The 26,630-nt window shown below is 42.6% G+C and overlaps 1 protein-coding gene and 1 long non-coding RNA gene across 2 annotated transcripts; both read left to right on the top strand.

The window, feature by feature from the left end:
• The first annotated feature begins 3,433 nt into the window (after window positions 1-3,433).
• Window positions 3,434-7,854, top strand: CFL2 (cofilin 2). Its single transcript, XM_031593803.2, has 4 exons — window positions 3,434-3,570; window positions 4,812-5,119; window positions 5,206-5,282; window positions 5,374-7,854. The coding sequence occupies exons 1-4, from the start codon at window positions 3,568-3,570 to the stop codon at window positions 5,484-5,486; spliced, it is 501 nt and encodes a 166-aa protein (XP_031449663.1). The 5' UTR covers window positions 3,434-3,567; the 3' UTR covers window positions 5,487-7,854.
• Window positions 7,855-9,223: 1,369 nt separating this feature from the next.
• On the top strand, window positions 9,224-19,646 carry LOC149917858 (uncharacterized). Its single transcript, XR_016467302.1, has 3 exons — window positions 9,224-9,605; window positions 18,979-19,100; window positions 19,222-19,646. It is a non-coding gene; the product is annotated as an uncharacterized LOC149917858 (long non-coding RNA).
• The last annotated feature ends 6,984 nt before the right edge of the window (window positions 19,647-26,630 follow it).

The raw sequence follows: 26,630 nt of genomic DNA, 5'->3' as shown, positions 1-26,630 counted from the left end.
AAATCTGTCCTTTCCTGCCTATGGGCCGCTGGCTGGCCAGTGGGAGCCTGGGACCATGACCCACCAGCAGGATTTAGTGGCCCCAAGAGAGCAGCTGCCCCTGAGAGCATCAGCTGCTGCAGCCAGCGCCCCGGAACTGACTAAACTTTGTACTGACTTCAACTGAGTGCTGAGGCTTTCTGTTACTCCAGCAAACACCCACACAAGTTTCTCCGCCTTCTGTTTACAGCTCTCTTCATGAAGGTGGGTCGTCAGCATCCGAAGGGATCTGAAGTCTGACAGCAGAACTCAACAGGTCCCTGAGCTGAACCTGTAGGCGTACAGCCCCACTTTCTTCTATCTCAAATGAATTATTTTATGAAGCTTAATCACTTAATTAAGGATCTTAATTACTTTTGTGACCTCTATCCTTCTGCCAGATTTAACTCAGACAAGCTCACAAGTTGAGTTACGGGGCCAAAGAGCAGCCCAGGTGATGGCAGGGACATGGACGAGGCCCTGTGCTGGCCTCACCTCTGCAGGAAATTGGCTGAAATGGCACTGCTGAGCTCAGTGACACAAGAGGAGCAGAGAGCGCGAAAGCAAATGGCTCTGATTTAAGAGCCTGAATGCAGAAGGCAGCTCTATTTGTTATGATTTTTTCATGCCAATGAGCACCCAGGAGCAGAACTCAAATGAGCAGTGCCTTCTGCTTCACCATGAGTCACTGCCTCTGTCCACAGAGGGTGAGGGAGACATGGAGGTTTCCACAGAGGCGTGTGCTCAGCGCAGCATGTCACTGCATTGCAGGGCTACTTGGGTGGGGCTTGGTGGGATGCAGGCCTTGTGACACCTGTGCAGTGAAACCTGATGCTTCCTGCATGCTGCCAGACCCGATGTGGGGACCAGAGGAATAGCAGCTTTGTCCCAATATGCTCCTGCAATGTGTTTTTTTTTTTCTTTTTTCTTTTTTTTTTTCTGTCATTATTGTCTTTGGCTGGTTATTGGCCATTTCTGTGGCCTCCCAGGGTCACCACTGGACTCCATCACAGATTTCTTTTCTGCTGGCTGTTGTTACCAGGAGTCCAACATTCATTTTCTTGAAAATGAGAAGCCCATCTGTTTACTTCTGACCTCTCTGACTGTTAAACTTGTTTATCTCTCATAGATTTCTATGAAGTCATAAACTTGTTTATCATAGATTTCTATAAGGTCATAGAATACCCTCTCTTTAATCCTTTTCAGCACTCCGGTGACTGCCAGGTACAGTCAGGGCCCTGGGGCAGCATCCCGCCAGGCTGGAGGCCTAAGTTAGGCACCTGGTGAGGTGAGCAGAACAATGAGCACTGTGCCTCATTATTCAGTTTCCATGGCAGTGAGCAGGAGGTGAGTCATGCCTGATTTTGACTTGTCATCCTTGGAGCATCAGCCCAGCTGTGTCCCATGGCAACTTCTCTTCCACACCTTGCTGTCTGTGCCTCAGTGTGGGAAGTGGGGCTCTGTGCAAGTGGGGAGGGTGTCCTGTGGAGGCATGAGACTGGGGCACTTTGGTGGGCTTGTACAAGTGTCAGGAGCAGCCTGTTGAGGCCACAGCAGTGTTGGGATTTAGTGGCAATGCAGGATGTCCTGCATATGTGCGTGACTAAATCCATTTTCAAATGCTATGAATCCCTTCCTGCTGTTTTCCCGGTGGCCTCCTGGCATTGGGTGCAAGGACACAGAAGGGCACGTGCCACGAATACTGACACACTACGGTGTCTCAAATGGGTTTGTGATTCACCAAACCATGCTGAGCAGCTGGAGTTCACCAAAGCCTGAAAAGCTGTGTGGGAGACATCCTAAAATGGGGCTGAAGAGATGGTCTCATTGGACTTACATTGTTGTAAGTCAACCATAAAACTGCATCTGGAGAATTATCCATTTTAGGAGTTGTGCTGTTATTTTCCATGAATTTTCACCTATCCTACCTAATTACTTGTATGATCAAAACCACATGTTGTATTTGAAAACTGAATTGTGGTATGGATTACACAAAAAGCAATTATGCAGTACCAGCCCACTTCCTGGGTCTGATGCTGCTGGCAGCACAAAGGGGTGGCCACAAAGTGGCAGCAAAGTGGCCGTCTTTGGCTCTGTGTTGGCAGGGACTACATGGATGTGAGGGGCTGGAACCATAGTGCATCTATAGGGTAGTGGCCTTAAGGCTGATGGGCCACATTTTGGATCTCACTGAGTTCAATTCAGGCCTGGACTCTGAAATCTGGGAGGGCAGGATGTGACATATCATGTCAACATGATGGCATGTGGTAACAGAGAAAGGGGGGAAAAAAACCCACACATCACACAGCACAGTATGAACATACCCATCTGTACACATACATGCATCAGTTTGGCACAACAAGACACCATGAGCAGCTCGGGTGTTTTGGGGAGCTGGGTGCTCACGCTCACTGCCAGGTGGATCCTGCCTGCCGAAGAGCCCTGGGCTGCCACACAGCAGCTCATGGGATGAGAGCCGCGTCGCGTCGTGCCAACAGTCCCCACACCTTGCTGCACTGGAGACACAAAGGTCCACGTCTGGTGTCCCGTGCCTGACTCCTCCCCGACCCAACACAGACAAGTGGCACGCTCCCAGGAGGGCTGTTCCTTCTCGTTTTCCTAGAAGCCATCTTCCTATCTTTTAATACTACTCCTTCACCCCTGCACGCTGCGCCCTGCCCCGCCGTATCAGCGCTTCTTTCAGACACGTCTCTGTGCTGCCAGGCGCTGTCCCCGTGCCAGGCCGCCCAGATCTTTGCTCACAGACCGACGACAGCCACAGCAGCAGCACAACTCCCATTCAAGTGGAATAAGGAAATGGCAAACGGCAGCAATAACACAAGCCCCTTGCGTGGCGTGCACAGAACCCAACCCCGGGCCACGTCCGGCAGGGCGGGCAGCGATGGAGGGACAGTGACTGCCGAGCGGCACAGAGTACCTGCGCTCAGAGCGGCCGCTCGGAGCGAGCCGCAGTGCGGGGCAGGGCTGCGCTCAGCCTCCGGGAGCCCGGCCGCCATCGCGACCCTGCCGGGCGGCGCGGCCACACGTCTCGGTACTCGACGTCCACGTTCCGGCAGCGAACGGGCGGCAGGGCAGCCCCGAGGGGAGCCGGGCGGCGAGAGAAGGCCGCGTCCAGACCGCATCACCGGGCCGCCCGCTCGGCCGGGCCTCGCCAGCACAGGGGGCCGGCCAGGCACCGCGTGGGGCTGCGGGCGGGGGCCGAGGCGCGCGAGTAAACGGAGGCGCGGGCAGCCGGGCTGGAGAAGGAAGCACGGCTTCCTCCCGCCGCCTTCGGGCCGTTCCCCGCGGGGGGCGGGCCGGCGGGCCCCGGCTGCGGGCGCCGAGAGCCGGGCGGGGCGGGCCGGGCCGGGCCGCTGGCACGTGGTGGCGGCGCTGCCCATGTGACCGGCCCTCCCCGGCCGCCGCGGCTCATCCCCCGCCCAGCCCGAGTCCCCGCCCGCCTCGCCCCCAGCGCAGCGCAGCGCAGCGCTCTCCTGCGCGCAGCAGCCCCGCACCGCAGGCAGCCGCCGCCGCCCCGGACCCGGCGCCATGGTAAGGGCGGCGCGGCGCGACCGGGCGGGGAGGCGGCCCCGGGGCCGAGAGGCCGAGCGGGCCCGGCGCGCTCAGACCCCGCGGCCTCCGGCGGCCATTTTAGTCTAATTTTAGCCCGGTGCGGGGGGAAGGGGCGGTGGGAGCGGCTCCGGGGCGGCGGCGGGCGGCGGGACCGAGGGCCGGCGGCGGGCGGCGGGCGCGGCGCTCCCCGCGGCCGCCCCGGCGGCGTCCGTTCGCGCGTCCGTGTGTCTGCGCGCCGAGGCCGGGCGGGCCGCGGGGAGGGGGCTCCCGGAGGGCCGCGTCTCGCTGGGCCCGGGGCGCTGCCGCAGCCGACGGGGCCGGGCCGGGCCGAGCGGCATCGCGGCGGGGCCGCGGCGGCGGGGCCGGGCGGGGATGCGGCGCGCCGGGGCCGGGCGGGCGGCGAACAAAGCGCGGCGGCGGGCACGGCTGCTCGGACAAAGCCGCCGCCCCGTGCACCTGCCCGCACCCAGCGCTCGGGCCCAGATGCAGCGGTTGCTCCGAACGCAAGGGCGCTGCGGATGTGCTCGCTGGCTCGCGAGTAACTGTTCCGCGGGTTTGTTTTTTTGTCACCGCGAGCTGCCCGCTCGCCCCGTCAGCGTTTTGTTTTCTTACTGCTGTGGGCTTGGGGTCTGGCGGCTTGGTAGCGTTACGGGAGCCGCACGCGTTGTAACCCCGCTTTGCTCGGGAAGAAATAGCGATCGGAGAACACTGGCGGTGCGAAATAGAAGTGGGGAGTTGTTAAAGCGCGGTGTCGGGGCTGACACAATGCAGAAAGCATCTCTCCTGCTTGTGGAGCCTTACATCACCCAGCAAAATGAGAGTCATGACAGTGCTGGCTGCGAACTGCTGCCGTAGCGTTTGTTCCATCGCAGAAACCCACCCCGGCCCCAATCTACACAAACTCCCGCGTCCAGCTCCCTCCCCGCCCCCGAGTGTGCGATCAGGTAATGGAAAAGTGTGGGAGCGGTGCGGCTGTGCGGTCCCATAGAAGCACCGTCCGGAATTAAATCGATGCTGTGTGGACGGGGTTTACACCTCCTTTATGTCCTCTGCACCAGTCCTGCAAACACGAGCAGCCACACTGTGCGCTCAGGTTGAGCGCGGTGTTTCTGTTGCTACAGGGGCAGGTGGAGTTCTTTATCTGCTGCTGCGGGCTGTTGCCTTGTTTAGCGAATGTTAATTTTTGCTGCTTAAATTATTCCTTTGATCTCATTTTACAGGCTTCTGGAGTAACAGTGAACGATGAAGTCATAAAGGTTTTTAATGACATGAAAGTAAGAAAATCTTCAACCCCAGAAGAGATTAAAAAAAGAAAGAAAGCCGTTCTCTTCTGCTTAAGTGATGACAAAAAGCAAATAATTGTAGAGGAGGCAAAGCAGATACTGGTCGGTGACATTGGAGATACTGTGGAGGACCCCTATACAGCCTTTGTGAAGTTGCTACCATTGAATGATTGTCGATACGCTTTGTATGATGCCACGTATGAGACAAAGGAATCTAAGAAGGAAGACCTGGTATTTATATTCTGGTGTGTAGAAGCTAAGCTTGCAGTTAAATTCAAATATGCGTGACTTAACACTGGTTGATTGAATAACTGTTTTTCCTCCTTTAAAGGGCTCCTGAAAGTGCACCTTTAAAAAGCAAGATGATCTACGCAAGCTCTAAAGATGCCATTAAAAAGAAATTTACAGGTACGGACCTAAAAGTGTCTTGGTTGTAAGTCCCAATACTGTTTAGACACTGCGGTTCTCACAAATACCCCATTGTCCATCTGTCTTTCAGGTATTAAACATGAGTGGCAAGTAAATGGTTTGGATGATATTAAGGACCGTTCAACACTCGGAGAGAAACTGGGAGGCAACGTGGTAGTTTCACTTGAAGGAAAACCCTTATAAAAAGACAGACAAGTGCCATCTGGATCTAAGGAGCTTCCATTTCTGCAGCTCGTTCAATTGGAATAGTATTAGTCTCCCTTTCTCCTTCCCTCCTCAAAAATAAGTCCCTTCCCTTCTGCCCCTGAAGGAGATGTCATTGTTAAGCAGTCTACCAGTGATTGCCATTAGACTGTTTAATCCTGGTAGTTTTATGTAGGATCCAAGGAATGCTTTCACGTCATACTCTTAGCCAAAACTGACGCTGCATGCATTCCTTGCCACACGTACAATGAATGTGATAGTTAATGTGAATAGTCTAGCAGACAGCAAAGGGTAAGCTAATTGAATGCCTTGAAAGTATTGTCCACTGGTGGGATGGTAGACTCTATACAGTATTACTTACAGTTGCACTTGATTGCAGTTCCATGAGGCTCTTGTGCATTCATACACCTCACCTGCCTTGACAAGCCTATTTTTGTGACATGGCAGCACACAACACTATGCATTTAAAGCACTTTTTTGTAATATGTTTGACCTGCCCCTCCCCCCCAAAGGAATGCCAATTAAGTTGCTGTAACTGTGTCATCAAATTCTTGTGGTACCTCAGTTTCATTCCTGTTACATGCATATCTTTATAAATGAAGTAGCTGTTACGATGCCTTTTGTTTTCCATTGAATGTACACTACTGAACAGGAGTAGAGGTTATCTGTTTACCATGTGAGTCTTGAAACACTAAAGTTTTGTAAAACATTGGTCATGATGGCAATTTCTGTATTAAAAAGAGCCTTAAATGGAACATTGTTTTTGAGATCAAAAACTGGCCACGTTGCAATAAAACTTGTGGCTTATTACAGAATGTTGCCTTGTTTTCATTGGAAAATATAGTTTTTAAGTATGTTTAATTTAAGCATATTTCGAATAACTTCTGTGGAAAGTATTGTAAAGATAAACAATCATTAATCTCATCATAAATAGTGCAAGTTTTTCATTCCTAATCATGATTTAGGCACGGCTTTACAATACTTCGTGGCGCTATTCTGATCGTTCGGTAAAGGACCTATTCCTAGTTTACCGTAAAAGCAGCTGCTGCTGCTAGAGGCTATTAGCTTCCATGAAACACTTGTGTCAGAAACTTACGAGTACTGAGGAATTAACCATGCAGTGTGTTTCGTACCTGAATGCTCTTAAAGTTCTACATGTCAGAGTAAAACCTTACATGATATCTTGCAGCTCTCTGTTTTGATAAGATGAGATGTAATGACAGTTATATGTAATGTGGAATACAGGTTGGTGAAGTTTCTGCTTCTTAAGCGTTACAGTTAGCACTGACTTGGTACAAGAAGTATCCTCGATGAACTGTTCTGCTTGTTAACTTCTATGTAAATAGAACTGGAAAGTGTTTGCCACTACTGAGGCTTGCACTGGGGACATGTTTTGGCTGGGAGCCAGATAATGCTCTCCTTATAGAGAATTTGATCTGCTCTGTGTGAGCAATCCTCCGTTAGCCAGAGCTATTTATGGCAAACACATGCTTTTGTATCTTGTCATCGTTATCCACAAATGGCAAAACTGGACATGATTCTGCTGGTATGCGTAAAGGCACTCTGTTAGGCAGCCAGTCACAGCTGAAATGTACGTGCTGCCAAAAGGAATGCTCTTTATCATTACCTTATTTTAAAAAGTTGGTGGAGTAGAACTGAGGAGCTCTTAAATATTGGCCCTTTACTTTCAATTCATAGCCCCCTTTTTGCAACAAGAAGCAGATAATCATCAACTTTTTTTTTTTTTTTTTTTTTTTTTTTTAAGTTTGAATAAATTAAAGATACTGTGTTTAGGCTTTCTTGTCCTGTAGAACTTTAAGACCTTATTTCAGGCTTCTGGCTGTCCTCACGACTTGCACGCCTCATTGTGTTGGCTGTTCTCTGTAGGCTAAACTCGACTAGAATTTAACTAAAAAGGCATGACAACCACTGACTTACTAAGTGTATCAATGAGTCTTGGTTTTGTTCTACAAAACTCTCCTTTCAGGAATCTTTTAAGGCTGAAAAGTAACTGATGGTATGCATGTTGTCTATTTAAAAAGCAACACCTTTTTATTCCTCAAATTAGTCTCTTTATTTCTGATTGCTCACGTTGCGTGCAAAGCCCAGTTTAATGTAAAAATCTACTTCGTTCTTTATGTTTGACTTGAGTTCAGTATAATGAAATAATCGTTTTAACTGATTTTCACAAGGTATAAGTGGTTTCTTTAGAAAAAAAGCCAAATCTGAAAATGTTAAATTTTAATAAACAATTTGAATCTCATTCTAGACAGTAAAGTTTTTTGTTCTGTTTTGTTTTTAAGTAATACTGTGTTTAAATTTAATGTTTGTCTCTGCTGCAAACAGTCTGGAAAGATGTCTGTGGCTTCTGAACTGAATATTATTATTATTTTTTTTTAACTAGCTTATATGTATATACACTCAGTCCAAGTAGATATAAAATTGAAGCACAAACTGTATTTATGTAAGATTCAAAGCTACCAAACCAAGTTTTGGATCAGAAAGGATCAGCCTGCCTTCAGTTAGTTCTTGAAATGACTGACGGATGCGAGGTCCAATTCACATGGCTTGCTTTTTTTTTAAAAAAGAAACAAACAATAAAGTGCTACAGAACTGTTACTGCTTGAATTATAAAACAGATGAGAGACAGCTGGCATCTGCTCCAAAATGGTTTGTCAGCTGTTGTTTTCTGTCATTATGCAAAATGGTGAGGGCCTCATTGTGATCGAGGAGTAGAGGAAAATCCTCTCAAGTTGAATATCTTCTGTGTATCTCGATGTAGACATGACTTTTGGGTATCTTGGCTTCAGTTACTTTATTGATAAACATTAAATAAAATTTTCATGAGAGTAGCATGTGCAGAAATGGCATTTTTCTTCTAAGAAATAGTTCAAAGCCAGCGGTTGTTTTGTTTTGATTTGGTAAATCCTGGAAAAGGTACAGACATACAGGCCTGATTTCTCTGACAAAGGAAATCAAGCCCCTGACTGGGTGAGTAGGTGATGTTTGTGGTTGTGGCGATTTTGGAAATGCAAAGTTTAAATTTATAAGGACTTAAGTGTAAGAATCATTCCCAGTCAGATCCTTAAGCAGGCTTTGAGTATGGTCAGTTAAAACTCACAGAGTCCATTTTTCTGAGCAGAAGAGTCTCTCTCTCTGCTGTGTAATTCCCTCTGAACCTGCAGCGTACTACAGCAGCAAATTGCCACAAACTGATAATAAGCTTTACTCTCTTATGCCAATTCCAGTATAAACCAAATTTTCATGTCTGCCTTTTTTCATAAACTTGTAAGTTCCCCTTAGTTTGTGGTGGAGAGTTAACAATTGTAGAGTGAAAACATGGCACTAATGGTGGATGAAGGATCATCAATGTAGCACCTGTCTTTAAGTATTGAATTTCTTTAAAATATTTCTGATTTTGAAAACCTGGTATAAATAAAATTAATTTAAATGTCACCAAATGTGAGTGAGTTTTGTGTTCTAGGCTACACTAATTGGTTTAGCTGTTGTCTTTGGATTGGGAGTGATTCAAACAACGCAGAAGGGCACGTTGTGGAGTAAATGCATTGTACCAGGCATTTTTGTAATGGATTTCACCTGCACCCCACTCAGTACAGTAACCAGCTGTAGCAAAATGTAGGTGTAAATAAATACTTGGTGGATAGATGCTGAATAGCCTTTTTCTCTGTGTTGGATCTCGGGTTGTGTCTTCAGAAAATTAGATTGTGTGTTTGTTTGTTTTTGAAGTTAGTAAAAACTCTGTGCTGACAAGTCTTTTAATGCTTTAGAGAAAGTGGGTTATTGAAATATAGAAGAGGTGACTGCGAAGCACACACGGAGTGATGAAAATTGCCTGTTTGGTTCCAGTGGTATCTCTACTGTCAATGGAAATGTTCTTATATCTAGGAGTAGCTTAAATGGAGGGGAGTCAATCTTGTGAACAAATCTCAGTAACTAGTTGAGAAACAGTTTCATCAGGTTACCTGGTAAAGACTTAATTTTACTCAGTGATTTATTGATTTTTTTTTTTTAGCATTTACCTGACACACGCTTTCTGTGTGGTTGTTTAGGGGATATATCTGAAAATAAGCATTAATGGTGAGTAAAAGTTCTCTTAGATTCATAAATAATTTTATATACATTACTGCTTAGTTAGAAATGGAAGATTTTTTTTTAACCTATTCTCATATCTGTTGTTGGATGTTCTATTTAACCCACATATACTGCTGTTCACTGTGCTGCTGACTTGTGCCATCTGCCAATACTATCTGAAAAATTACTACAGTGAAAAGTCAAAGCCTTTGATAGCTGCACTATTCCAACTGATAATATCACTCACGGTGTTTATTTCATGTTATAGTTGTCTTTCTATATTGTAACACAGCAAAAAATGTGCAGTTTGGAAGTGCTGAAGGTAATTTTGACACTGCTTTTTCAGTGCCCCATTGTGGTTTAGTATTTCTACTGTCAGATTGGCTTCATAGTTACTTAGAAAACTAATGATTGGAGAAGAAATTGAAGGTGCTAATTGTCTTTAAAAGTTTCTGAGTGTCAATTCAAATGATAAGGGAAAAAACCACGCAAGCTGTTTCCCAGTGTTAGGTTAATTTTTATTCTTATGTGTCCAGGCTTAGGAACGTGTGTGGCTGCAATCATGCCTCTCCTCTCCCACTTCTTTATTTTTAAAAACAGCTGTGTCACTGCAAATCCCTGCCATCTGCCCACCATCTTCTGTAAAGCTGTACAGACAATCTCCACTTGTACCTTCTAGTACCTATTTTTCCTCACTTGCCTGTGATTGTACAGATCTGATTTAGAGAAAGCAAATGCTGTAATATTATGCTTCTCAAAAGCTTTTCTATTATGCAGAAAGTTAAAAGCATCAGTTACTCTCTGGCGAGCACAGCTGCAGGGTATACATGGGCTTGAAAAAGAGATGTGATTTTGAGAACCGGTTTAGAGAGCCTTATTTGTGTCTGCTTCCTTTTACTGGCAGCATGGCTTTCATCTCTGACCTTCTATTAAGGCTGATGTGAGAGCTAAGCTTTTCTTCCATTTTAGCTGTTTCAACAGAAAATTGAAAGTGTATGTAGCAGACAAGGTGCAGAGAAGCAGAGGAAGATTTAGAACAAGCAGTTTTTCTTAGAGACGTGGATAGCTAAAGAAAAAAAAAAAAAACAAAACGGGGGTTACAGCAGAGGATTGTTTTTTCCTTGTAGTTTCAACATGAGCTTTCAACTGTAAAGGCTGAGCTTAAGTTATTGTTTGCTTTGCCGAAATATACTGATTCCATGTCTGTATGTCTCAATGCTTTGAAGCCATGACATGTGAATATAAACTCTGTATCAAAGTAAAATTTATTTTAGTCCTGCAAATATGAGGCCGTGCATTAAATGAAATTTTGGTCTGTGATAATTTATAGATGGTGAATTTGAACAATCCCTTTAAAACATGTATTTTGTTGATTCTGCCAAATGCAATTATTAAGCTATGACACTGGGCATTAGAATGAACATAGCTCTTAATTAGGTGATTGCAGGTGACAAATATAATTCATAGTCATATTTTAGACTCCTTAGCCCTGTTATTTAAGCACAACTTAGCCATGAAACACTTTCCAGTCCACAGCATTTGTTGCCTGCAAAATTTCTTTAATGAAGTGCAATTTTAGCTCTTTGTTGACTATACTGATGCAGAATCTGTCACTTGAAGGCTTCCATTCTTTTGCATTTGTGAATTCCCTCTGTAATGCTGCATTATTTCTCTGCATCCATACTGGAAAATCAGTTCCCAGAACTTTCCTTCTGAGTAACCAGAATTCCTAAACAGTATTTATTCTTTGTGACTAAAGTGGAAAGGCATCTTGTAGAACACCCATAGGAAACAAATGCATGGCATTAGCCTACATGGCCACTGAATGTGTCTCTTCCTACGTCTCTTCCTGCCCACCTCTAGCTGCTGCTTTGTCCTGACGGCAGTGTCACCCCATTCAGGTTGGCGTGCAGCAGCCCAGCTCAGACAGCATGTGGAAGCTGAACAGAATGTCTTATTTCTATTTAGGTAAAGACTTTACCAGCTGGCTGAATGCCTTGTTTGCTGGTAATGCTGGGTGGAACAGCTACCATGGTCACACTGATAAACACTTCCTTTATTTTTTCTTTCTCCTTTCTTTTTTTTTAACCTGTTCAGTCAAAACCTGGCTTTGATTCTAGTCACTTTTATAAATTTACTTCAAGAGATGAAGTAATTTGAAGCATCTTTGGAACAAGCTATATTTAGATATATAACCTTTCAATAATTTTCATAGTTGCTTTATTCTCATTATTATTATTTTAATTCAGTCACTTCAACTACGTTATGATTTTAACTGCCTAATTCAGTACTGCCAGCATAGTACTCACAAAACATTGCAGACAGAATTTAGAAGTTGACATTGTCAAAATAAGTAGTAATGTAAAACAATGCAATAACCTGGTGCCAGTTTTGCAAGGAGAATAACTTAAAACTTGAACTGTCTTCCAGTGGGCTCCGGGCTGAGTGTCTGCCACAGATCTTCATGTTGGGTTGGAATCTGGTGGAGTACTGGGTCACAGCAGTCGGTTTGCTTTCTTGCATAGCTGGATATATTATCAATGCTGGGATGCATTGAGCTTGCAGTGGTATAAATGTCTAACCTTTAATCTCCTTTTTCATTCTGAATGGAATGGACAGGCTGCAATTACAGCTTTTGTTTTCTTGTATTATAGTCATCCATTTCAGCTATTAATTTTTTTTTTCTTTTCTTTTCCATTTTTACTGTTAGGGAATATCATAGCATTATGCAGCATAAGGCCAAAACACAGCACTGGCGTGTGGTCACAATTTTCAACTGCTGTGGCTGTTGTTGCAGATACAAAATGTTATCTTGTCAAACTTGAATTGTGCATGTGTTCTGGTAGGCTCTGGAAAGGAGCTGTGGTGTGAGTAGCTGGCATTTTGCTCTGTCACTGTGACATCTGTCAGGTGTAGTCCTTGGAGACTGGAAAGGGGGAAATATCACTGCCATTTTCAAAAAAGAGAGAACAAAAGACACAGGGGACTACAGGCTGATGAACCTCATGTGAGGACCATGGAGCAGATCCTTCTGGGAGCTATGCTAAAGCACAGGTGAAACTAGGAGGTGATCTGAGACTGTCAGCTCAGCTTCACCAAGGGCAGATCATGTCTGATCAATCTGGTAGCTTTCTAAGTGGAGTGATGGCATTGGTGAACAAAGGAAGAACAACTGGTGTCATTACCTGGACTTCTGCAAGGCTGTTGACATGGTTCTACACCACATCCTTATTCCTAAGTTGGAAAGAGATGGATTTGAAAGCTATTTGGTGGATAAATAATTGGTTGGATGGACACAGCCAGTGGGTCATAGTTGACAGATCTGTGTCTAGGCAGAGGCTGACATGAGTACAGACACGAGTACAGACTGGGAGAAGAACCCATTGAGCGCAGCTCTGTGGGGAAGAACTCAGGGCTTCTGATGGACAAAAAGCTGGGCGTGATCCAGCAGTGTGCACTTGCAGCCTGCAAGGCCAATGGTATTCTGGGCTGCATCAAAAGAGAGGTGGCCAGCAGAGAGAAGGAGGTGATTGTCCCCCTCTACTCTGCCCTTGTGAGGTCCCATCTGCAGCACTGTGTCCAACCTTTGGGCCCCCAGCACAGGAGAAATGCAGAGCTGTTGGAGCAGGTCCAGAAGAGGGCCATGAAGATGGTCAGAAGGCTAAAGCACCTCTCCTATGAAGAAAGGTTGAGGGAGTTGGGCTTGCTTAGCTTGGAGAACAGAAGGCTCAGGGGAGATCTCATTGTGGCCTTCCAGTACTTGAAGGGAGCTTACAGACTGAGAGTGGACAAACTTCTTGCGTGAGCAGATAGTGACAGGGCAAGGGGTAATGGTTTTAAACTAAAAGAGGGAATTATGTTAGATGTTAGGATGTTTACTTAGAGGGTGGTGAGGCACTGGCACAGGCTGCCTAGAGATGCAGGATGCCCCATCCCTGGCAGCATTCAAGGCCAGGCTGGATGGATTACTGGGCAGCCTGATCTAGTGGCTTGCAACCCTGCCCACAGCACTGGGTTGGAACTGGGTGGTCTTTAAGGTCTCTTCCAACCTAAGACATTCTATGATCTTGCTAACATCATGGGGCTATGTCCATTCTATGCTTTCTATTTCTTGTGAATTTTACAATGCTGTACTACTATACTTCAGAAGTCAAAGGAATTGACAACTCAATACATCTTCCAGGACTATAGAATTTCTGTTGCTACTGCTGCTAATAGTGAAAGGTAAAGCTGAGATATTAAAAAAAAAAAAAAAAAAAAAAAAAGATTATGCACACCAGAGTCAAGAAGTACATGTGTTTAGCTGCAGTCATCTTGTGCACAAATTAATAACAGTACTATAAAAATATATAAAATATATTTAACACTGATAGCATTTTAGAATTTCACTTTAAGAGCTTTTTTTTTTTTTTTAAATGGTGTTGATAAGCAGATTTTCTACTGTAATAGTAAACTGTGGAAAGACATTGTTTCTCTTTACATCAGCATCTTACATAGTGTGCAAATACAAATCCTCTCAGATTCTTCTTAATATAGTGTTTGGATCACATTCAGTGGTTAATGGACAAGAAGATAGTATTACTGTAAGTCACATTTTATATTATGAATATGAACATATTTTGAGTGGAAATGCAAATCTTAAATTACCAAAAGACATATTTGGGATGAAATGATGGTCACTTTTTAAAGCTTATAGTTTTCTCTACTAACAAGTATTTTTATACTGTAAGTTGCTCATTAAGATCTATTCTTTCTGTTTTGGTAGTTACTTGGTTTTGTTGTTGTTTCCCACATTACATTGTGTTGCAGTCTCATACAAACTGCATTCTGTTGTTTAAAGGAAATGCACTGATCCTTTTCCATTGTCCTTGTTTTTTTTTTCTTTTCTTTTTTCTTTTTTTTCTTTTTTCTTTTTAATTTAAATTGTCACTGTATTTGTGTGTCATCACCCCAGTTTCAACAGAGAGAGTTTGTGCTGGAGTGCAATCCTTTTTATTTTCCCTGGTGCAGGCATAGTAGTTGAAGTGTTTGTGGGTTTTTCATTCTTTTAAAATAAGATGCCACAAACAATGATTCTTAGGGTATAAATTGCAATTTTTTTTTTTGTTAAAGTCAATTTAAATCAATGGTCTGTGGGATAAAGGAAAATATATAGGCAAAGTATTGTGTTTCTTAATATCTTCACATGAACAAGTTGGAAATAAATATGCAAAAAGTTGGAAATAAATAAAGAAGCAGAGAATGATGAGCCTCAGGTTTATGTTTTTCAAGTTGAGCAATTTCTGCAGGCTTCCGTTACTATTCAGTGCAATATCTTTGATGTGAGCTGAACACAAGATTGTAGTTTATGCAGTCTACTGTAAGAAAGAGCAAACTATTTGACTCAGATTTATGGACGTTCCTCTTTCTACAGGGATAGGATCACAATTAAGGAAAAAGGATAAATAGGTTTGAGAGTATTCAAGAGCGTTCAGTGGGAATGAGATTATTATTGTAGTGTTTAATCCTGAAATAAGGATAGACCATCTCACAGATCATCTCACAGATCTGGTGCCAGCATCTGTGAGAGGTGAATACTCAAACTACTTTGTAATATCAGTCTGAGTTCATTTTGTGTTGTTGTAAACTTGGAGGTCTCCAGAGAAATGTGGAATAGAACATTTATATCTGTAATGAGTGTTTTGATGTTTTCACATTTAAAAAAAAAAAGAGAGATTTATAACATATTGAGTTGTAGCTCTTCAACATCTTTTAAGTAGCTGAAAACTAAAGGTTGATTATAGAAGCAGCCATTTCACTTATTTTATTTTGGGGGACTGCTCTGTTGTCAGGCTTGTTTTCCCATCTCTCAGGTGCAGTGTGAAAGAGTGCACAGAAAACTGATGCTACAGTATCTGTGACTATGGAGGTTTAAACCAAAATAATAATAGTAACCTTACTAGTCATGCTGTCTGCAAGAGGAATAAGAAACATTCTCAGATCAGAATTTGTCATTTTGATAGATAATAACACTTTGTTTCCACTTTGAAGACGTGCGTATGTCCCACTGAGTCTTTCATTTATTTAAAGAGGAAAATGACCAAATTGAGCCCTCCTCCTCCCCTTGACTTGCTTCCTGTGTCCCTTCTCCTCCAGAGCATTCCCCCACACCCCTGGCCTACATTCAGAAATTTCTCACTTGCTTTCTCACCCCACTCCTCCCATTTCTCTTGGTGCATCAGTTTTACCTGTTCTCATCACCTCTCGTTTTGTTCCCTGCTATCTCTGGTTCTCTCCTGCTCCCCTGTATTACCACTGTGTATTAAAAGCACATAGCAAACAGGAAAAAAATCCCACTTTTGATCCATTAGCTGGTTTCTCATGTTAAAAGCATGTCACCTTATAAATTGTTCAAACAGCTAACTTAACTTCAGTTTATCAAACTGTGGCGAACACTTTAGAATAATGTCTCAAGATATTTGAGCAGTTCCAGTATGGTCACAGGGTTTAACTTTGAAATGCAGGCCTGACCATTTAGATAGAGAGCTGCTATATTGGATTATTTTATGCTTTTCTCGGTGCCATAAGCCTGAACTATCCTTTTCTTCAATCATAAAAAAAAAAACATTTTCAGCCCTTATCTTTCACAAAAGCACTGTGTTCTCACAGTGTGGAGAGGTGCTATGGATGCAGGAATATATCTCACATTGAATACTGAGGTTGTAGAAACAGAGAGAAGTACAGTGCAGATACAGTGTTTCGCACTGTATATCAACACAGAAATATGAGAGTCACTTGCGTGCACTTTGTTAAGACTGCATAGGTATATCAAGAAAATCTGTTTTATAAAATACATAGAAAACTGCCGCAAGTGTATCACCAACGTACTATGAATTTATTACCAATGTGGTTATATATGTATGCACATATATGTTTATGGAAGTAACCTTTTGTTACCAGAGCTTATATTAACATATTTTCATCTGCTTTGTTTTCTGAAAACTTTCATTATGCTTAATTCATCTTAAGTTTTTCTGTGCAGTCATGAGCATGAGAACCTGGCAGCAACACGGTGAGGATTTATTTCTTTTTCCTGATCTTAAAAAGAAAATTTGGGTAAAAGGATTATATTTAGGAAGGCCATCTGAGGGTGCTCTTTGACAACGCAGCAAAGGCAAGTTAATGACATGTGTCTGAGGAGAAGAGGCTTCCTGCAGAAGCCAGGCTGTGTGTTCCCCTGCATTTCTCCTGGCTCTTATGCCTGCTGCACCACACAGCAAATTCAGGAATTTACACTTCTCACTCACTGTGGAAAAGGTCAGGTTTATGCTTTTTTAGCTAGAGCTAATGCCTGAAATGTCTGAGATGTTTCTGAGACTTGCCTTGGACTGTACAGTTCGGGACACAGTATGAGGGCTAACGCTGGGGGAGCTATACTTTGTGCCCTGGGAAGCTGCTGTGCTCCTGCTTGCTGCTCACTGTGCTTCCAGGCAGTGCTGGGCCAGTGTCCCACAAGCATCTTGTACAGTACACCCAATTCTTCCAACAAGAATTGGACACTCATTTTCAATTATCAAACAGCTTTTATGTATATTCCCAATATATTTAACTTAGACAAATGTTATGCTTGGGTTTGCAGAAAAAAGCAAATAGATGTCCTCATACTTGTCTCTGCCTCTCCCAGGTAAGAGCCTTGATTGCCCAGTGATCACTTGTGTTTCAGTTTCTCAGCATGCATGTATATGCATTTATACTCCGAGTACTGTAGAAGACTGGACAGAGAAGTGGTGAGATCCAGCCCAGCACATCTCAGCTGTTGATAATGCTGCAGAAGATGCATAAGGCCTTTAAAAGCTTTTAAAGTTTAATTTAAGCATAAAACTTGGAGTTGCATGATTTCAGACATGCACGTGCCTGGCTCCAGCCCTGGTTTCCTCCTTTCACTGCATTTTGCTGTGCCTTGGCCACCCTCCCCCCATGAAGATCAGTGATATGAATTAACCAAATTCCTCAGATTCTGAAGTGCTGACTAGGAGCACTGTGGAGGCTGGGACTCCTGCCATGCCACAGTCCTCCCAAGCACACTGCATGGGGAATGTGTCATGCAGCTTTTGATATCCAAGGGCCAGCATTTCTTGACAGCTTGTTTTTTTTTGCTTTGTTCATTCAGTATCCTAATGAAATAAACTCCATCCGACTTCAGCTTTTTTATGGCGTTCTGGGTGAATTGTATCTGGCACTGTTTTTAGTAGAGGAGTAAATGGATTTACTGCAGACTAGTTAGAAAGTAAGTTACAGGTAAATTATCTCACCTGATATTATGTGGAATTCAGAAGGTGCACACATGAGTACATATGAAATAGTTTTTTGGTCAGGATTGATGTAATCCAGGCATAATTAGGGGTAGCTCCCATTAAAATTAGTGGAGGTTTCAGAAATGCTTGTTGCCAAGTTCTTCAGGGTGTGGAATCATTAGAAGTATCTGCTTTGATACAATGGCAGCAATGAAATGCTCTGGATGTACAGCAGATTAAGGTTAATAATGTACCAGCATTATGTGCATTTCACACCATGCATCACAGCTTATAGTTCTAGGCAATGAAGATAGTATATTCCAGCCTGAAATGTGATGATTTCCATGTACATAATACACACATCTATAATTATTTTAAGCAAATGGTCGTTCTGAATATGTTATTAATTTAATCTTGTAGTACTTACTTTTTAATGCATGACATCAATAATAAATGCTGCAGTAACATGGCCACTTGTGCCTATTGTGATGTTTTGGATTGGCATCCCTGTTCTGCCTGTGTGCACAAAAGGCTGCCTCATTTCTGTGACTGTAAGCTCAGAAAACAGCTCCAAATCCAGGGCCCACTTGTAAGCCTGGAGCTGGGCACTGCCTGACTGAGCCCCTAAGGATGGGCTAAGGCTTATTTTCTGGCATTGCTAAGGTATACACCTCACCCTCTCAAGCTCTTCAACACATGGTCACCCTCATACCTCAAGAAGCAGAATTTTCCATTTGGAAGGACGCCAGCTGGTTATTAGAATCTTGTTTGCTTGCCTTCTGTGTCAAGGACAGTACAAATGTTTTAAATGAAGAAGTCTCTCACTAGTGATCACAAAGCAGCTGTCTAGAACTCAGACATGGTGATGTGGTGTCTCCATGGTAGTGAAGCATCACTGCATCCATCTCACTTTGTACTTTGCAGATTCAGATCTTACTAAATATAAACATGTTGAACACATACCTTATTCTTGTTACTCGTTTGTGCAGTACTTCTCACTAATAAGCCTGATGATTTTTTTGGAAGAATAAGATTCAGTTGTCAGAAGAATTATCTATTTATTTTTATGGCATAATATCACAATGTCTTTAACTTGCTTCCTCCAGAAATTGCCTTTTCATCATTGTCTTTGATCAGAAGTGTGTTTTTATCACCTCAAGTTCTGATGATGACATGTCAAAGAAACACTTCCCCAGACTCACTTCCAGGAAGTAAGAGACATTTCTCGGTAAGTTACTCCTATGAAAACCAATTCCTGCTTCAAAGATAGCAGCACCTGTGTTGCCAGGCCTTGCAGAGTGGACTTACTGAACAGGCCAAAGCTATTTTATTCACTTCTTCCCATATAGGGTTTCCTTGGACTAATGCCTTGCAGAAGCATAAAGCCAAAACAAAGGGAGACAGACTTCCTTGGCTGTATTCTGGCCATAAATTGTACCATAGTATCTGAAATGTCTGCAAGACTCTGACCACGTAACTCCAAACTGCAGTGATCAGAGATGACACAGGACTCCGTGTTTGCAAGTGAAAGTTTGCACATCTGTTTTCTATGATGCATTGGGCTGACAAGAGATGGAGGATCTGATGGCATCCTATGTGGCTTACATTCTAGCCACCTGCTATTGCCAACTATCAAGCCATATTGCCTCCCTTCCCCATTCTTGTTTTTTTTTTCATCCAAATATATTAAGTTCACCTTAAGGTTAGTTAGATTTTTCTACTACTGTGACGGAGTGTGCCAAAGTATGAAAGCATGGTTACTTTGAAGCCTTGATTTAATTGCAGTCTAAATATATTCTTGAACATCTTATGTTGTGCATGTGTTATTCTTTCATTTGAATAGCTTTACCTTTCCCTTAACTTTTATTTGTTCATACCAAGATCTTGTAAGACAGCCTTCTTCATTCCCCTAATTGTCCTAGCAGCACCTCTTGGCAGCTTGTCCGCTTTGAGTTGATCCGTCTTGAACTTGTTGGACCAGGTCTTATCACTACGTGTTATGAAGATACTAACATATTCCTTTCTCTGCATCTTAGGATCCTGTATCTTCTTCCATTCATGTCTGATATACATTGACTGATATACCTACTTCTTTCTCCTCCTTTGCTCTATCCTCATGCGTTTATACATTTCTTTTGGTCCTTAAGTTCATGTCAATGGTTTATGGGCTTGTTCGGCCTGGTTCCGTGACTAGCGGGGCAGAGGGATTTTGCAAAATCCACGCCTCCGGAAAAAGGGAACAGGGGACTGTTCTGAAAACTAAAAACTAAAAACAGTGGCAACGATCTGAGGAGAAACAAACTAATTTACTAAATATATTATCGGAATGCAAGATAACACACTATAATACAATATAATTAGAATTGAAGCTAATAAATCAAATATAATGAGCGAGAGAATGTCCGAAAGGTGGATAGGCCCTCCACAATGCTGAGGTGAGATTCGCAGTCCAGTTGAGCAGCAGGGAGACGGGAGGAGAGCCGATGAAGAAGAGCAGGCGAAGAAGAGTGCATCAGGTGACCTTGCCAGGAGTTGAGATATCTCCTCTCTGTGACCGCTGAGCCCCCTGGGGAATGTAGTTCTTCTCCACCAGGCAGGTACCCAGAACTTGAGCATTAACAGTTAAATTCCCAGTGCCCCACGTGATGTTATGATGTAGAATACCGAAAACCAAAAATCACAAAACCATGACAGTTCATCACTTCACATTATTTACCTTAAAATTTCATCCTGTTTCTCTTCCTGCAGTTCTTCAGGATCATACAAATCTTCCTGTGTGATATTCCAGTTCTCCTCTGCATCTGTAGTGTCTTCCAGTTTTTGTGCTGTCAGCAAATTTCATATGCTCATTTACTTTCTATTTTTTATGTCAAGGTCATTAATGAGGAGATTAAATAAAAATGTTCTCAGAGTGAATCTAGTGAAGCTCTGCTAGTAATTCCCCTTTCTCTTGACAGAAGTCTTCTTCAGTTTCTTATATGCTTTACAGTTCAAATGTTAGTCTTGATTTTCACATTAATTAATGCTTTCTCATTCAGTGTTACACAAACTGCATTCAGGAAGCTCAGCAAGATGAGATCTACCTCTATTGTATCTATCTCTGTAAAGAACAGGAAAGTATATTATCAAACGAGTCTATTATCGTTTATCAATGGGTAGACATTTTTCTCCCATTTTTATATCCCTCTTTATCTTTTATTCTTTAAAATATATACTAAAATCTGGACCATTATTTGGCTCAGACCTATGTTGTTTTTCTGGCAGTTGTTTAGTTCACCTATTCCCTTTCTTGAATACATCTAAAACTTAATGTTAAGCAGTATTTCACTTTTATTAACAAATTAACAAATTAAGCCCCAATATTTGGCACTTCATTCAAAATAAAAATGTGTAAAAATTAGAACAGATCAGGCAATTTCCTAATATTCCATTAATAACTTTAAAACAATGTATCAGAAATGTTTCATAGTTTTCATATTTCTCTCCTTTCATTCAACCATAAACTTTATATATAGTGGGCATTTTCCAGTTCTGTAAGTATCATTTAGCCAGCCTTCACCTCTGGGGCATGCAGTTATCCTCCTGCAGAGCCCTTTGTGATAGCCTTGTAGCCCAAAATGAACCAATTACTGGCAGCACTTCAGGCAAAGCTGGTGTTTTTTAGATTCAGAACTAAATGTGAACTGCAGGTGACCCAAAAGGAGGGGGTTTAAAGTTGCTAGAGCTCTAAGAGGGGACTGAAGTTGCCAATGCTGCATAGATTTAACAAGGAGCCTTAGTGAACCAAACTGAAACTTACTTGATCTTATTTGCCTTAGCTCATCACAGAGATTATATGTGTCACACACAATCATATCTTAGGCAGCAGAGACGTTTTATGATTCACGTGAAAGTCAGAGTAGAGCCCCTGCACCTTTAGGGCACTGCTACAGAAACATCACAGAGGGAAGAGCATCACCTAATGAATCACCAGTAGACTAATATGACATTTGCTCTGCTTTCCCATAGGCTTGTCCCATGGGTACTGTCTTGGTTTAACTCAATTCTGTTGTGGCTGCAGGGTTTGATACGGTATTGTATCACTCCAGCATGCTGGGATATTTTGTAAAACTGAAATGCACATCCTAACATAAAGTAGTCATGATTAAGTAGAAGTCTTCACTGTATGTGGCTCAGAGCTGATTTTGTGACAGCATAACTAGGAGACAGGACTGCTTACAGGCCAGAGCTAAGAAAGGCCAGCCCAGGCTGGAGGGGAATTGATTGCCAGCCTATAATTCTGGAGTTCCTCTGTCTTCAGTGCTCCACTTCAGAGATTGTATGGAGATATTAAGTAAGAAATATGGCAGAGAGGTGGAGGGAAAAATTTAACCTAAAGCTTTCAATCTTTGGTCAGTAATTGAGGCTTAGCTTGGTGCCTACCTTTGTCATAAAGCACTGTTTCTCTGGATTGGGAAATTTCAAAGCACAAATTCCAAGAATAGCATTGCCTTAAATGGTGGGAAATGAACTGCACTGCAGGTTTGGTAAATCTGAAGGTTTTGTTCAGCCACTTAGTCATAGCTGCCCCCTCAAGTGAGAAATAACAAAAGGAATTTTTTGGAGAAGGTGAAAGTAAAGCAAAATATAACTAAGTGAAACTGTATGAGTCCTTTAAAGTTTATAAAAAGAAGCTAAGGTAAAAGATTTTTCATTGTACAGTATTATCAAATGACTAGTGCCAATAAATCATACGTAATGATATTGATGTAATCAGAAAACCTCAATTGATTTTAATGGAAAAAACATTGATTTGCACCAGCAGAAGAACTGAAAGAGGTGCATTCTTGACCGTCTTACTTATGTACTTGAAATAAACCTAAAATATAAATGTTATTATCTTCCTTTGTAGTTCTCTTACACAGGTCGCAAACAGACGGACACCAAGCCTCCAGTTTTTTTAATAGAGTCAAACATTGCACCAATGAAAAAAATGTTCTTGCCCATGTTACTCCAGGTATCAGCAGGACCTGGCCCTACATACCACAGTTGCTGTGACAACTGTGGGCAGATCTGTATACAGCAATTACCACAGCATAGGTTATAGTAAGTCACATCCCAAATTGATGTTCCATATTTGTTTTTGTACACTGAAAAGGAAAAACGCTGCTCACAGCAACGGAAAGCATTTGCTGGGCTAGTTGTGTTTTGCAGTTCCCTGTCCCAGAGCCACCTATGCAGCCCAGTGTTCCCTGTGGTCACGTGTAAAACTGTCAGCGATGCTGACTTTCCTGCCCACCATCAGAGCTACCTACTGGATGCAAAAATCTGTAAGTCAGAAGCTATGGGTTTAGAAAAAAGAAAAAATAAAAAAAGTCAGTGCTTTCCTTCTTCCCTCCCTGCTACATACAGTGAACAGCTGGGACAAAAGCAACCTTACTAACTGCTCACTTGTGTTTGAGCACAATTACAAAATTGCCATTCTAATTTCCATCAACAAAGATACGATCTGTCATGGTATTATACTGCTTGTAAATTGATGATGAAACTGTTTCAACTGAATAAAGTGCTAATGAAGGTCTAAATGCTATCCCATTGCCCCTCATTGCAGATTATAGCTTAGTTTGGTGAACACCATCAACTTGTGCTGGCTAGAGGCTGACAAACATTTTTGTTGCTTATGTGCTTTCTGCAGATCTCCATGGTGAGGTGAGCTGTTCTATCCCAATGTGCACTGTGACAGACTCTGCATGATCTGCCCAGCAAGGCCTGTTCACCAATGAGCACCACCAGGCCTTTATGAACACCGCAGCGAGACCTGCACGTATTTTAATTTGTTTTGCATGAGTCAGAGGCTGGTTAGAGGCCAATGGTTAAAGACAGGTTAAATGGCTGGAGTTGCAATGCATTTTAGTGCCTCAGAAAGTGGCACAGTAAGAAGGAAGGGGAAAGAGTCTATTTCCTTTTTACAAGAGCATGGCCATTGATACCTCCCTGGTGCTGTTTCATGGTAGGTCTCACTCTAGGTCTCAGGGTGCTATTAGAAAGATACTTCTCTAAATGTGTACCCCACATGCCCAGGCAATAGTGTACTTAAGGCTCCTGGGGTGGTGGGAATGATTCACGAATCCAAAGGAAAACCAACCCTTTTCTGGTGGTCAGCCTGAATGCTCACTGGATTTTTAAGTTCAGTACAAAATTATACTGGCCCTTGACAACACCTGTGGGAACCACTGAAACCCTTCTTCATTTCCAAAGTCAGAGAGACAGTGCGGTGAGTTAGACAGAGCTGGCCTGTCTGGGAGCACAGGCAGCAGCTCAAGTGCAGCTGGTCACACTGCAGGAGTCTGTCCTTCAGCCACTGCACTCACCCTGCACATCCTGCTGCTTTGCACCATCAATCGAGCTGAGCAGCCTCAAGGGACATTAAATCACAAGCAGACGGCTGGAAGTAAAACTGCAGTGAAGGCTGCCAGTGAGTGCTCTGTGCAGCGGCAGCGTAACCCATGCCTTTTATTGCAACGAGCTGCCCAGCGCAACCTAAATTAACAAGCATCTGCATAGCTGTTTAGTCAGGAAAAGGGAATGCACAGGATATGCTTGGCCAGCCAATGTCTATGTGTCCTGACTTTTTTTTTTTTTTTCCTGAATAAATCTCAAGTCAGTCCTAGGGCCTGTGATGACAGCATATGAGAAGGAACACATTTGGATGCAGTACAGATATTTTTTTTGTCTGGACCTCTGGGCAAGCAAGCATTTGAGACTGTGGATGAAACATAGGATGCATTTTAAGGCAGCTGATCTCACGCACATGCGCTGTAAAATGAGTGTCACAATGGATTCACTGGAGATAGATCAGCTATGTTTCCGAGTCAGACATCATAGCATTTGAAAAGTTGCCTGTGGCCATTAAATGGTGTCTCAGCTGACTTGTCTTAATACTGGTTGATGGCACCTAGCAAACGTGGCATTTTCTCTGTAAAATATATATCAGAAATAACACTGTGGTGGTTTTTTTTCTTTTTTCTTCTTTTTTCCCCTTGGCTTAGCTTTGATTGTTTCAAATAAGGTCTCTTCAATGAGAACAGCCAGATAAGTCTCCCTGATACATGCAGGAAGACAAAGGGCACCAAGGTACTGCTTGGCAACTTAACAGTCACACCATTTTCTTGTGCTGCAAGTGATGCTCTAATACTACTACTATGGCATTCATATGATGTGCTAGGAGGTACTTCAGGTTTTCAGAGAACTCAGAAGAAGAGTTTGGCTACCTGACAGGCTTCGAAGAATGCAACAGTGACAAACAAGAAAGGGACTTATGATGAATACACAAGGAGAACAGAAGACTGAACGTAAGAATGAGAAAAAGAAAAGAGGCAGAAAGGGAATGAGCTAGGACTGATTACAGAGAGGACCTGAAGGCTGGGAGAGAAGGGAGACATCATTCTGTGATCAGCTGGAAAGCACAGACGGCTGCCTGCAGGCAAGGCTGATAGAAATGAGGAATGGAAAGAAATGTAACAAAGAGAAAGAAAGAGGCAGGTTGAAATAAAAATTAGTGATTAGGAACAAAAAATAGTAAATGTTAAAAAAAAAAAAAAAAGAGTAAGAATTACTTTAAAAATTAAAAAAAAAGAAAATAGGAGAAAAGGAAACAAAATAAGGAGCAAAAGTCAAAGAATAATGACTAATAGTCACCAGAAATAGGCACCTAGAAAGTGTCATTCAATCTGTTCTAGCAAAACAAGCCACTGTGAAGTCCTTCCTGATAGCCATTATTGTATCAGTGACAAGACACGACAAGAGCTGCTTTGTGCACCCAGCCTGGTGCTGCCCTGCTGTGGCAGAGCTAGCCTCTGAGGAATGACATGCATGAGGTCACTGTTAGCTAATCTGCTTTCTATCCTTCTCAGTCACACTTTTATCAACAAGGCCTTAATTAAACTGAGATTTTTCTGAATCTGTTTTAGTATTCCCTAGCAAGAATTATCACAGCTAGCTCTGATGAAAGCAGTCCTGTAAATGTCCTTCTTGTATTTTTACCTTAGACTCATCAATACCTGAGATGAAGACAGTGGTAAAACTGCTTTGGAGAAGTCTCCCATAAAGTTCCTACAATTGCAGTTATTCATTAATAGGGTTAAGATTTTTTACTATGGGGCTGATGTCTCAAAGCATTCATCCTGCCCTCAGCAACTTAGGAATTAAAACTGGCAGCTCTGAAACTCTGAAAAATCTAAGATCTTTCTGGTTTCCACTGTGATGTCACCAGAAAGGCTTTTCTGTTTCTGGTATATTAATAAATGCTATTTTATTTTATTTTATTTTATTTTATTTTATTATTTATTTTGCCAGCAGTAGGAGCAAATAAAACCCTTAGTATAGACCAAAGCGGAGGCGGAGGCTAGAAATTCTGGCTTTCTCTTAAAGAAAGACATATTAAAACTTGAGAAGAATGAAAAAAAAAAAAAAAAAAAGAATTCTCTCAGAATATTCTCTGAAGTGTCCCACACTTCCATGTTTCAGATGTTTTAAAATAAGAAAGAAGGACTAGAGTTTAGGAAAAAGCTGAGTTCATTGGCTTTAAATCCAGATTAGAGAGATGAAACTCTGTTCAGTCTATTATTTTATTTGCAAACATTTCTATGCATCCCTGCGTGTCAGGAATGAAAGAGCCTCTTCATGGTGACTCCTACACCTATAGGAGTTACAGATGATACTGTCTAGTTATGTATCCTTTTACAATAATATATTTGTGTAGAGGAATGATTGCCTACAG

This window comes from Phasianus colchicus, chromosome 5 (assembly GCF_987193195.1).
Source record: "Phasianus colchicus chromosome 5, bPhaCol1.hap1.1, whole genome shotgun sequence".
In the NCBI taxonomy this organism is placed as follows: domain Eukaryota; kingdom Metazoa; phylum Chordata; class Aves; order Galliformes; family Phasianidae; genus Phasianus; species Phasianus colchicus.
The sequence above is the reverse complement of the archived record's forward strand: the minus strand, read 5'-3'. Positions and strand labels throughout refer to the sequence as shown.